This window comes from Balaenoptera ricei, chromosome 7 (assembly GCF_028023285.1).
Source record: "Balaenoptera ricei isolate mBalRic1 chromosome 7, mBalRic1.hap2, whole genome shotgun sequence".
In the NCBI taxonomy this organism is placed as follows: domain Eukaryota; kingdom Metazoa; phylum Chordata; class Mammalia; order Artiodactyla; family Balaenopteridae; genus Balaenoptera; species Balaenoptera ricei.
Genome location: NC_082645.1, coordinates 66,930,053 through 66,943,121, shown reverse-complemented (window position 1 = coordinate 66,943,121; position 13,069 = coordinate 66,930,053). Strand labels below are relative to the sequence as shown.

Genomic DNA, 13,069 nt, shown 5'->3' with positions numbered 1-13,069 from the left:
CGTGTTTCCCCTTAGGACCTATAGCACTGTGCGTAGATTAGATATTCAACAAATTGTGTTTGTAGAATGAGTGAATGAATGAATACATGTATCCATTACATAATTTCAGGAACCATTCATCTCTGTGTATTAAAAAAAGAAACGTGTAAAAAAGGACTGTGGTAAAGAAAATAGTGATGATTTAATGGTATTCACATACCGTGCTCTTCTTCCTCACAACAGTTCTGAGGGTTTTAAGAAGACTCAGTTATTAATGTACAGAACATTTGGGCTCTTAAGAGAACAGGGTGGAACTGATAAATTATTCATACTTTTAGTTTTTCTGATTTGTGTCATTATTCTTCTTTTAACTGAGCTGGGGGATGAGTTTCTGAGTGAATTATTGATGTCCTTGCTTTAGAATGCTAAGTCCCCCTCCTCTGGGAAGCATTCCCTGGGCTCCAGCCCCACCTTGGGCCCATCTCTCTCCACTTGTTTCCACTGGGCTTCTCAATCAGCACCTCTTTATATAAGTATAGTCTCATACTCTATTATGGTACCTGTTCAAGTGTGGCCTATATAAATGTGTTGAAAGTGTGGTTTATGAGTATTTACACCAGAATCATCTTGGTACCTGCTAAAAGGAGCTACCTAGAGCCCTACGTGATAAGACACTGGATAGGGAAAGGGAAAGCCACAATTGCCACCTGCAGGTCTAATGGGCTCTTCCTCATCAGTTAGTGTCACTTTTAACATCAGTTTGCTTAGTTTTTCTACATGCATATATATTTCTCCTAAGAGTATAAGCTTCCTTCTGGGCAGAGATTGTGTCAGCATATATTAAGTTATTATCTAGATCATTTTTGTCTAAATTCGTTGTAGAGTTTTGAAGCCTAAATTATGACATACGTATAAGCATGATACCGGGGACTTTTATTGAGTACTTACTATGTATCAACCACTTTAGAATATTTAATATTTAACATCAAGTATTAATAAATATTTTTAAACTATTAATTTGTTTAATCCTTAAAATAATCATGAGGGGTAAATTTTATGAGAGGCAATATACCTTGCAGGTGAGCATGTAAGCTCTGCCTGCCTAGACGTGAATCCCAGGGTTGCTGCGTAGATGTGTAACTCTGGGAAAGTTTCTTGCCCTCTCTCTGTCTGTTTCTTCACCTGTAAAATGGGATAATAATAGTGCCTACCTAATAAGGTGTGTGTGAGGATTCAATGAGTTAAAACATTTAAAGACTTTAGAACAGTGCTTCACAACATAGTAAGTGTTGAATGATTATCAGCTACTATTATTTTTAATCCCCATTTTACAAATGAGGAGACTAATGAACACACAAGCCATTTGCCATACAGCTGGGAAGCAGTGGAGCTGGGACTCCAGCTGCCGTGGTGTGCCTCTGTGCCGTGTCTGTACCCAGCATGCATGCCTTGGCCATCAGCTGGAGTATGAAATCCCACTCATTCGAGAGTTGGAAGGCTGTGACTTCTCAACTGACTGAAAAGGACCACTCTGTAATTTCTTATCAATGTTACAGCCGTGGATCTTAGAGGATTTGCAGGAGTCTAGTTGTGTAGCACCATGATGGCTCTGCTCTGTTGGACTGGCCTCCCTGTCTGCTGTGTTCCTGGCTCTGTACTTGGCATTGCAGGGTGGGGAGGCACAAAAGAAACGGAAGAGACATCTTTGGCCTCTAGAAATTTATAGTATGTAATAACATGGGGAAATGACCCTAGGAGAACCATGAAGCAGTGAAATCACAACATCAAGGCACTGGATGATTAGTTAGGTCCCCAGATGAAAATTGATGATAGTGAAAGTACAATAGGCAAGTTCAGGTGAAAAGAGAAATTGATTTAGCTGGAGTAGTTTCATGGAGAAGGTAGAATTTAAGGTCAAACTTGAAATATGGGGCTGTGGGAGTATTGGGTGTGAGAAGTTTTGTTTCTGGGGCAGGGAAGAGAGCTAACTTTTTAAGACAGAAGTAGCTGTCTCTTTCCTCTACTTTGGCTTCATCCTGTGAACAAATGTTAGTTTAGTACTCGTATTTATTTATCCTTCTGTTTGGTACAAAAACTTCCCAATGTCCTAGCTTTCATCAGGTCTTAGGGAATGTGTCATCCTCTTTGTTGTTATTTTGGTTTTTTTATTCAAGCATGGTAGAGTTCAAGTTCTCCAGTAAAACACACAATGACATTCTTGATAAGCCTCCAGGACTCTGTTTTTTCAGTTACATAAAAAGCTACAGATCTGAGGGAAAGGTAGTAAAATCTAAACAAATCCAAGGGTACAGACACATCCCTCAAACAACAGAAACCACTGCTAATAATCTAATCCATGCACCTGTAGATTATTTCTAATTATATTATTTATGTCATTTCACAGAGCAGACATGGAAGAGTCATTTATATGCAAATACCCAAGAAGGAAAAGTTAAGAAAATTCATTTATGAAAAATAATGTTGTAGAGCTCTTTGGGTACATTTTATTTTTTTTATTTGTTTTTTTTTTAACTTGACTTTTCTTTGCTACATTTATTTGTTGAGACAAACGTCTTGTTCTTAGCCTTTTTTTAATGGCTCTGTTAAATATAACGAACACAGTACACTGCACATACTTAATGAACACAATTTAAGTTCTGAAATATGCATATACCCATGGACCTGCCAACAAAATCAAGAAAAGGAACATATCCATCACTTGCAAGTGTTTTTATGCCTCATTCATAAAGCCTCTTTGGGTACATTTTAAATCCGTTTTAAAATACCATATTTTATTGGGTCTGTACAAAAGAAATCTTTGTACAAAAATTTTTTCGCAGTAAATTGAGGAAAAGAAAATATCTGATTCTGTTTACATTTAATTATAAAGGGAATAAGTTGTAACTATGAAAGGGAAAGGTGGTTCTGGCATTTCCTTTATGAGCAGATTTTCTGCTAAAATGGATGTTTTATGGGCCTTTAGTAACATGGCTCTGGTTTGAAAAGTGACCAAAAAAAAAAAAAAAAGACCTGCTTATTTTGTTTTTTTGAATCCACATTGACTGATTCAATACAATGTCAGAATTTTCCAAGTTAGTTTTCTTAATTTTGTCTATTTCTGTCATGGCTTATGTTACTGACATTTCCTAGCAACAACGGAACCATCTGATATTTTACTAATTTGGTTTTAGCACAGGAACCACTGAAAGGTAAAGAGTTGCCCCAAGAATTCTTAACTGAATGAGGGCCATGGCAAGCTTTCAGTGAGAGGCTATTTCCACCCTGGACAGCTGTGGCCCTCAGGGTTTTCAGCAGCCCATTAGCTGCAGCTTCTGTTTCAAACTGGAAGCCAACCAGACATCGGGTTCCGTTATGTGTGTGCCAGTCTGGGTTAAAGGCAGCCCTTACAAACAGGGCAGGGTGATAACACCATCCAATAGGCATGTGCAGTCAGGTTTTCACAGCCGGAATTAGGTATGGCATGTTCCTTTCTCTTGCATCAGAAGATATTTTAAGCCAGAAAGCCTTTTTGTTTCCATACTGTATGTATGAACTAAAACTTAAATTCAATAAGTATGGTTTACAGAGGAGGGTATATAACCTATGTTGATAGTGAAATAAAGGCGTAAACTGCCTGTGAAAGGAAGTACGTGGTTTCCAAAACATTTATGACCTTACCATTATCTTACATTTTGGCAACTGTCAGTAGTGATGATGGTGCTAACGGTTACTAACCTTATAGATGACTGCAGTCGCCAGGCACTGGGCTAAACACTTGCCATGCATCACCTCATTTTGTCATTATGACAGTATTATGAGGAAAGCACATTGCCTCTGGCAGCCACCAGTCTGTTCTCAGAGAGGTTTGATGACTTGCTCAGGGCGGGTAACTGGCTGAGCTGGGACTCCCACTCTGATTAAAATCCAGTTTGTCATGGTCTTTCCACTATGCCGTATCCTGAGGTCTCCTGGCACAAGCTGAGCACTCAGGCCTCATCCTATCTAGAAGTGTGCACTTGATTTCACAAAAAGTGCTTTATATCACAGCCAACAATGAAGATGCCTTGGTCCCCAATGGGGAAAAGTGACCTAAGTCTTGTCCTGTGCCAGCGTGGAAGATTCTGGTGTGCAGATCCTTAGGGCCCCTGGCGGAGGCAGTGTGGATTGGCCAGAGGAACACCTGGTGGGGGACGTCACATAATTCACATACAGGCTAAGGACAAAATTAGGTAAAATTAAACTTTTATGTTTTAGTTCTAAAGATCCTCATATGGTTAGAGTAGCAGGACAAGATACAGCCTTGTATTGAGACACGCAAATTCTTTCTATGGAATTCTTTGGATTCTAAGTGATCATAAAAATAATAAAGTATTATTATTATTATATTGTTATAATTATAATAAAGTTATTTATTATAATGATAAAATAGCACAAAATTATTTTCTCATGTCTTATCTATTTAAATAATCTTCCCATCACTATGAGACTAAGAGCTATACTGATATATTGAATTATATTGTTACAACATTTTAAAGTCAATGTTAATTATTATTTTTAATTAATTTATTTATTTATTTTTGGCTGTGTTGGGTCTTCGTTGCTGTGCATGGGCTTTCTCTAGTTGTGAGCGGGGGCTTCTCTTGTTGTGGAGCATGGGCTCTAGGCGTGCGGTCTTCAGTAGTTGTGGCACGTGGGCTCAGTAGTTGTGGCTCACGGGCTCTAGAGCGCAGGCTCAGTACTTGTGGCACACGGGCTTAGTTGCTCTGCGGCATGTGGGATCTTCCCGGACCAGGGCTTGAACCTGTGTCCCCTGCATTAGCAGGGGGATTCTTAACCACTGTGTCACCAGGGAAGTCCTAACTATTATTATTTTTTAAAAATATAATAGAACTTCATATTTTTAAAATTATTTTTGTGCTTTACAATGTCAAGTTATATACTTCAAGGCTAACAAGGCATTTTTTGTTTACTGAGAACTTACATAAGCAACAGTTAGAGTAAGTGTGTGTCTGCACTTACTTGAGTAAATGAAAGACAAGATCAAATGGAAAGTTAAGGAGATAAAAAGATGTTTTGGTGTGATTATTACAATTCTCATGATCAGGATCTGAGACTGTGAGTATCTTTTCATCTTTTGCCATAAGTTATTGCATATACATGCTAAAGCAATAGATCTACTGTCTCACTTGTCTCATTCAGCAGATTTCGACCGAATACATTACGTATGCAAACACTGATCTAAGCTCTTGGGATTTATCAGTGGACAAAACAGACGAAAATCATTGCCCTCCTGAAACTTAACAATCTAGAGGAGGACTGATAACATACAAGTAACATTAAAAAATAAATATGGAGCAACAATATAGACCCAGATGCCCAGAAGAGTCCTAGTATATGCTTACTGTCATTGAATTCCATCCAGTTTTACATATTTACAAGATTTTATTTTCTTTATTTTATTTTTATGTATTTTTAATTTTAACCATTTTTAGAAATAATTTTAGACTCACAGGAAGTTGCAAACTTAGTTCAGAAAGGACCTGGGTATCCTTCACCCAGTTTCCTCCACTGGTTATAACATACTCAATTATAGTATAGTACAAACCAGGAACTTGATATTGATACAATGTATTTGCATAGTACTGTATCATTTTATCACATGTGTAGATTTAGTGTAACCACTTCTGCAATCAACGAATTCCTTTATCACAAGCTCTCCCTCTGCTACCTCTTTATACTCATTTGTATCTCTTCCCAGGCACAACCCCTAAACCCTGGCAACCACAAATCTGTCTTCCATCACTATAATTTCATTATTCAAGAATGTTATTTATATAAATGGAAGCATACAGTTTTGACTCTTTGCACTTGGTCTTTTTCACACATCATAAAGCCCTTGAGATTCATCCAAGTTGTATGTAACATAGCTCATCCTTTCTTTTGCTAGGTAGCATTCGATGGTATGAATGTACCAGTTTGTTTAATCATTTACCCATTCAGGCACATATTAGCTGTGTCCAGGTTTGGGGTATTACAAATAAAGCTTCTATGAACATTCATGTACAGTCTTTTCTGTGGACAGAAGTTTTCAGTTCTCTGGGATAAATACTGGGTCTTATGGTAATTTTATGTTTATTTTTATATAAAAGTACCAGACTGTTTTGCAGAGTGGCTGTACCATGTTATATTCTTACCAGCAATGTTGAGGGATTCAGTTTTCCTGCATCCTCACCAGCATTTAGTATTGCATTACTTTTTTTTTTTTTTTAAAGAAATTCACATTCTTTTATTTATTTATTTATGGCCGTGTTGGGTCTTCATTTCTGTGCGAGGGCTTTCTCTAGTTATGGCAAGCGGGGACCGCTCTTCATCGCGGTGCGTGGGTCTCTCACTATCGCAGCCTCTCTTGTTGCGGAGCACAGGCTCCAGACACGCAGGCTCAGTAGTTGTGGCTGACGGGCCTAGTTGCTCCGCGGCATGTGGGATCTTCCCAGACCAGGGCTCGAACCTGTGTCCCCTGCATTGGCAGGCAGATTCTCAACCACTGCACCACCAGGGAAACCCCTGCATTACTTTTCTTTTCTTTTTTTTTTTTTTTAATAAATTTATTTATTTATTTATTTATTTTTGGCTGTGTTGGCTCTTCGTTTCTGTGCGAGGGCTTTCTCCAGTTGCGGCGAGCGGGGGCCACTCTTCATCGCGGTGCGCGGGCCTCTCACTGTCGCCGCCTCTCCCATTGCGGAGCACAGGCTCCAGACGTGCAGGCTCAGTAGTTGTGGCTCACGGGCCTAGGTGCTCCGTGGCATGTGGGATCCTCCCGGACTGGGGCACGAACCCATGTCCCCTGCATTGGCAGGCGATTCTCAACCACTGTGCCACCAGGGAAGCCCTACTTTTCTATTTTACTTCTTCTGTTGAGTGTGTTGAAGTTATTAAAGTGTAGTCTCCTACTGTAGAATAATCATTTTACTTTTGATATAAAGCAAGGTGTGAAGAAAGAAAATAGAGAAAGAAAATATGTAATAGTTTTGAGTAGCTTTGCCTACCTGAACACTGCTAAAAGCATTATGTAGTTAAATTAGAATTACTGACACAGGACAAAGTGTGGTATTGAGTAATCGAAGTATACAGTAGTGAGGCCTCAGTGTTGATAGGTCTTTATAATGAATGCATCTCTCTCACCATTAATGCTCTGCATATATGAAAATAAGGCTGTAAGAGTCATTTATTTTTCTAAATAGGAAGGTACCTCACTCATCAGTGGTGTAGATCATGAATATATTTTATCAGTTCCTGAAGTCTCTAGGAAGACACACACCAAGATGATAGAAATATTTGGGATATGTATTACGTTTCTGGATTTGTATTAAGTACTGGGATCCAAGGAGACTTTAATCTTAAAATGGCAAGTAGATAGAGCCATGTAAACTGTGTAGCGTTGGCTCGGTAGACACAGTAGTATTTTTGAATCACCAAATAATAGTTAACACTGACAAACCACAAGGTTCTGAACTTGGAGCTGTGGGAGGCTAAAGAAAGTGGGGCATGGTCTGGCTTTTGGAATTTATAATCTAATGGAAACTGCATTTTTTTAAAAATTGGTTTTAAGGAATTATTATCTGAAAGAAAATTTTAATGACCTTTCTTCTCAGGATATTAATTTTATTTTATTATTTATTTATTTATTTATTTTTACTTTACGGAATCACTGGAAGTTTACTTTGTAGTTATACGTTCTTGAAAAAAATTTTTCTCTCAGTAACCATTGTACCTCAGCATGCAATAGTGGTTGGCCATCACCAGCTTTCATCTGATCACGTAATAAAGAAAATAATATCAAATGTCATGCATTAGCCTTTATAAATCTATGATCTTCATTATGTCACTAAGCACACTGTTTAGCACAGTTGTAGTTTCTTTTCCACAGTAAGACTTTCTTGATGAAGGAAGCGTGATGTTGATTTTCATTCCAGCAAAGCTCCTTAGTATGAGTCCAGGATATTTTCTTGTCGTTTCAGTTGTCCCATCAGAACATAGACCCCCACAAAACTTAAACTTCAAAATATATTTGTTGACAATGCAATCCAATTTAATTTTCTACATTTCAGAGCTAGTTGTGTTTATCAACAATAAAGCAGAAAAAAGGAATTCTTCCTTCATATCACCATATTTACATTGCATGTATAGTAAAAAAAATTTATCATGTTAGCAATTATCTGTGCAATAATCAAGTTTCAATAAGCCTATTTTCTAGCTTTATTTGTTCTCTGAATTGGCTTTCTGCATCATAAGCCAGTACCTGACTATGGCGAATGGTGGTGTCATTGGAAAGTACCTGACCTACCTTCTTTACTGCAGATTCATCAGCATTTGTAAGCAAACATCCTTCACTAACGTCTCAATGACTGTTTCAGTATCTTACTCTTCTAAACACAAAGGGCTACTTTATAAGAAGCCCATGAATCACTAAAATGGTACATGGAACATCTAATTCTGTTGGCTTTTTAATTCAAAACTTTTTCAGAATATGAATTTTGAGGCACTGATTTTACTATTTTTTTGCTATTTACCTTTTGCGGTAGCTTCAACTTGAACAAATTGAAAAAAAGAAATATTGTACTGTCCTATAGAAAGTCCGTGCTCTCATCTGATTTATAATCGACAGAATTTACAACTTGCTCTTTCACGATTGTACTATAGAGTGAAATGTAACATGCAAATTAGAAAGGTGAAAATAAAGTGACAAAGGAATCCAGGCGAAGGAGGAATTGCTTTTGGCTGGGGTGAATAGAAAGGTTTCACGGAAGAGGCAGCATTGGAATTGGGATGTGAAGGCTAAGAGGTTGTGGGTAGGCAGAAATGAAAGTGTAAAGTATTCTAAAAAGAACAAGAACAAAGTAAGCTAAAAAGAACAGCAAAAGCCAGAACAAATCTGTGATGTTTTGTGCAGGAGACTGACAAAAGTAATGAACTTAACAATCTACTATTCTCAAAAGTTTCCAAAAATTTCACTCTTTGCTTTTAAGTATCCTAAATTAATTGCTTTCACTTTAGTGGTAAAACTGAGGTGTTTTTTTTTTTTTTTTTTACTATGAACCAGAAACTGTTACCTGTATCGTGCAGTGTGTGTTACAGATAGACTCTGCAGTGTCAGGAAAACATATGCAGGATACGCCACCTATATATGCTCTTTTAGAAAATTGCTATTCAGGGGACTATTTAATGCTCCACTGAAGAGAAAATCCATAATCCTTTTTGTGTGTTGCATGGCAGTTGAGGTGGTATAATGTCCATAAAATATGCTATACTTAAAACCAGCGATTTCAAAGCTACACTTAAAAAGAGTGCATTTTTCAGGTATCTCAGAATAGCCTTGGTTTCCTATTCTTTTAGAACCCAAAGGGAAAGTAGTGCCTTTTAGCACCTCTTTAAATAACCAGCTTTATGATGTTGGCCAGAGTGTCTTTTTCTCAGATCCAATTCCAAAATACTTTCCTGAGTTTTAACGACTAAACAAGTGGGAGAGGAAAACTTAAATTAAGCTGATCTTGACCGAGTCCTGAGGCAAGCTATTTTTCATGGATTGCTCATCTTAGAAGTTCCATATCTCATTGTCAATACAAAGCCTACTTACACTGTCAACTGGGCATTCCATTTTGTTCTGTTTAACAACTAGCTTTTTTAAAAAAAAAAAAAAACTAAGCAAAACCAAAACATGTTATTACTGCTACTGTCAGTTAATCTAAGTGTTGTATTTGGTGACTGCCCTGAGGCTTCTTTAACCTGAGAATGGATTTTTTATATCTGAGAATATGTTTTTTTTTTTTCAAAGTAAGGACAAGAAATGGATTTTTTTTCTTTATAGTTTGAAAAATTGAAGTGGTTTTTTTTTTTTTTTTTTGCACTTCAGATAGTGTCTAACTAATTTTTCTCTGTGATATTTTGTGTAACCCACCTGCCACTTTTTTCCAATTTAAGGAAGGCACCAAGGTGAAGGGAGGGCCTTATTATGCTCTAAAGCAAGTAACAGGGAATGAGGGTGTAAAGAAGGGCTCAGAGAAGACTCATGAGGTGAGGGCCCAGGTGTTTTTTACCCCCCAGGAACACCCTGATAGGGCAACTTTCTCCCAAATTAAGACGTAAGTAGAAACTGGAAGCTCATTTGTAGGATTGGTCCTCCAGTTTACAAGGGAATAATGTGTCTCCTTAGCACAGCTAACACTGTAAAAAGATAGAACTACAGTCATTATTATTATTATTATTATTTTTTTTTGGAAAGGTCAACTATTATTTCGATACAAATCAAGAAAGTAATATGTGGGGAAAGTTGGACTAATAGGTCACTGGTAGGCACTTATTTTTGTTGTAAGTATTAATTAAGTTCAAAATGTCTGATAAAATTAAAAGTTTGATAATTGTAACTTAGAAGTATTTCTGCTGTGTGAAAATTGAAATTCCAAATGAATAGACAGCTACATTTTTATGGGTGTGCAAAATCTTCCTCAGCCCCCACTAAAAAAAAAAAAAAAAGAATTCTCAAAGCACGGGGCCCGACATAGGGAATACGTTTTGTCCTGAAGTTTTGCCTGGGGGACAGTTCATCCCAACTTCACCATTTCTTGCACCTTCTACCCTGTAGAAACAGTCTCAGCAGCTTAGAAAGTCCAGCCTCCTCTGCTCCTGATCCTCCACCACAATCCCAACCACCCCCTCCCCCCCCCGCCGCCTCCAACCTCAGCTGGAATTCAAGCTATTTTCCACAAGGTAAAATTTAACTCATGCATCAAAAGAGATCAAGATATTAATGTGCTATTCCTTTCACTCACTGATTCATTCAGTAGTTAATGAAAGCAGGTATGAGATGTGGGCAATAAAAGATGAGTATGATGCTTCCCATACTCCAGAAACTTACACAAAGGTAGGCCATTTGGGGTAGTTAACTTTTCATCTTGAAAAATTTCAATCCTACAGAGATCCTTCACCTAGATTTACTAATTGTTAACATTCTTCCATTAACATTGCAGTTCTCTTTCTCTCTCTCTCTGTCTCTCTCTCTCTCGCTCTCTCTCTCTCTCTCTCTCTCTCTCGCTCTCGCTCTCGCTCTCACCTTTTCTTTTTTTGGGAGAGGGAGGGGACTATTTAAAGTTAAGTTTCAGACATCAAAAGATGGACATTTAAGCAAGTTAAGTCCAGTAAGTTTAGAGAGGCTTCAGCAGAAACCTGTATAAAATATAGTTACAGGGAAAAAGGAGAGTATAGGAAGGAATCAGGGCATTCTTCATAAGATTATTTTCTAGGTATAAAAGGTGTGGGCAGACAGCTGAGCAATAGGAAGAGCACATACCAAGCAAGGCCCCAGAGCTGAGCCGGTGTGGAGCCTTAGGAGAGCAGTAAGCAATTGTGCATCACTGGGCTACAGGCAGGGGAGAAGGGAATTGAGAAAAAGATCCTGAGACAAATAGGGATGGACAGGCAGGCAGTGGCCAGATCATGGGGGGCCAGGTATGCCACGGAGAGGAGGTTTCTCTTTATCTTATGGCTGATGAATAATCACTGCTATATTTTAGGTAGAGAATGACCTTTGCCTAAAGTTAAAAGAACTACTATCAAGGAGAAATTATCAGGCGCCCTGATAAGTCCGGTGACAGAAGTATTTTGGGAACTGGTGGGTTTTTAAAAGCCCTAATACTGACCCATGAATAGCTGTCCTATTTTCCATCCTCAGAAGAATGGATATGTGGAAAAGTGCTTCCAAAACATGGTTGTTCATCATACTCAAGGGGGAGTTTTTTTTAAGAAACATAGTTCCCCATTTTTTCACTCCAAATCTATTGAGTCAGATTCCTCTGAAGCAGGGCCTGGGAACCTGCACTTTCCCAAATCTCCCCCAGGTGGCGCTTGTGCAGCCAGTTCACTGCCTGAGGTTTGGGAGCATTGAGCAGTAGAGGGAGGATAGGGAGGATTCAGCTGCAGGGGTGGTTGCAAAGGGCTTAGAACTGGTTCATGCCCAGGACAACCCTACCAAACGCTATGGGAATATATACATCACACCAGCCTGCATTGTTAGGACACCATGTCATGTGTCTCTCTGTGACCTTGGAAAATGTCTCAAAGTCAGGCCCGTAGTAGGGGCTCCACAAATATCTGATGAATGAGCATTGCTCAACCCTAATGTTAGCAAAGGAGATGGCTAGCAGTATGTTATGTAACTTTGGCCAAAACACTAAAAATACCAATTTATTAACATCAATGACATAGATAACCTAAAGCCCAGATGTTTACTCAGACTTTTCAGCAACTGTTAATTTTTTTAAAATCAAGACTCAGCCATTTTGATAAAATACCTGCTCTGAAGAAGATAACAGAATACAGAAGATGACGTCAGTCACTTTGTGCATACTGCCACACTGAGATGTTATGGGCTAAGCTAAGAAAATGTATTCCCTGGGACTCCTTCTGAATCAGTTATCATTACTGTGTGATTGTGACAGATAAGCTAAGTGATGACAGGTGAAGGTAATAAATGGTAGTCAATCCAGACATATTTTAAGTAGTGGAGACAGGAGAAATCATTCAACGCTGAACTTGACAGTGATCCCATGATGTTTATTTCAAAAGTGTTTTGAAATAAGTGTTATGAAATATTTTATCATTTTACTTGCTAAAAGGAGGGATAGTATTACTGCACAGTTATTAGTTAACGTTTCATTATAGATGTCAAAACCAAGATTCTTGTTAGACCTTAAAAATTTAAGTCTTTTATTTCTGATCCTCAACTATCTAAAGCAAAACAGTTTTATTTAGACATTGTGGATGTGGGGAGGGGCTGAATGGGCAGTCAGAAAGGGGGTGCTGGGGAAAATAACTAATCTTCAGGGACTGACACTTCACTCTGTTCAAAAGCCATATTCCAGAGTAACATGTTTTTTAAAGTGGTTAAATAATGATGTTTATCATATACAGTTCTTTTGCTAACCCTCAGTTCAAAGACAGAGGTGATTTTAGTTTGTTTCATGTATTCATTAAGTAGGTTCAGTTTGGAGAAGCCGTGAGAAATGTGAACTAAATCTCTGAATGTGTTTATTTGTGT

The 13,069-nt window shown here is 38.1% G+C and overlaps 1 protein-coding gene across 6 annotated transcripts in view; it reads left to right on the top strand.

Annotated features, from left to right (window-relative positions):
* CCDC141 (coiled-coil domain containing 141) overlaps positions 1–13,069 on the top strand; it is a 211,978-nt gene that overhangs the window by 29,173 nt on the left and 169,736 nt on the right. Inside the window, exon 1 of one of the 6 annotated variants that reach the window (XM_059928229.1) lies at positions 10,828–10,897. The exons of the other annotated variants lie outside the window; for them this stretch is intronic. Coding sequence (XP_059784212.1) covers positions 10,841–10,897 — 57 coding nt within the window. The 5' untranslated portion in view covers positions 10,828–10,840. Of the gene's footprint in view, positions 1–10,827; positions 10,898–13,069 lie in introns of those variants that run through there. 6 annotated transcript variants of the gene reach the window in all.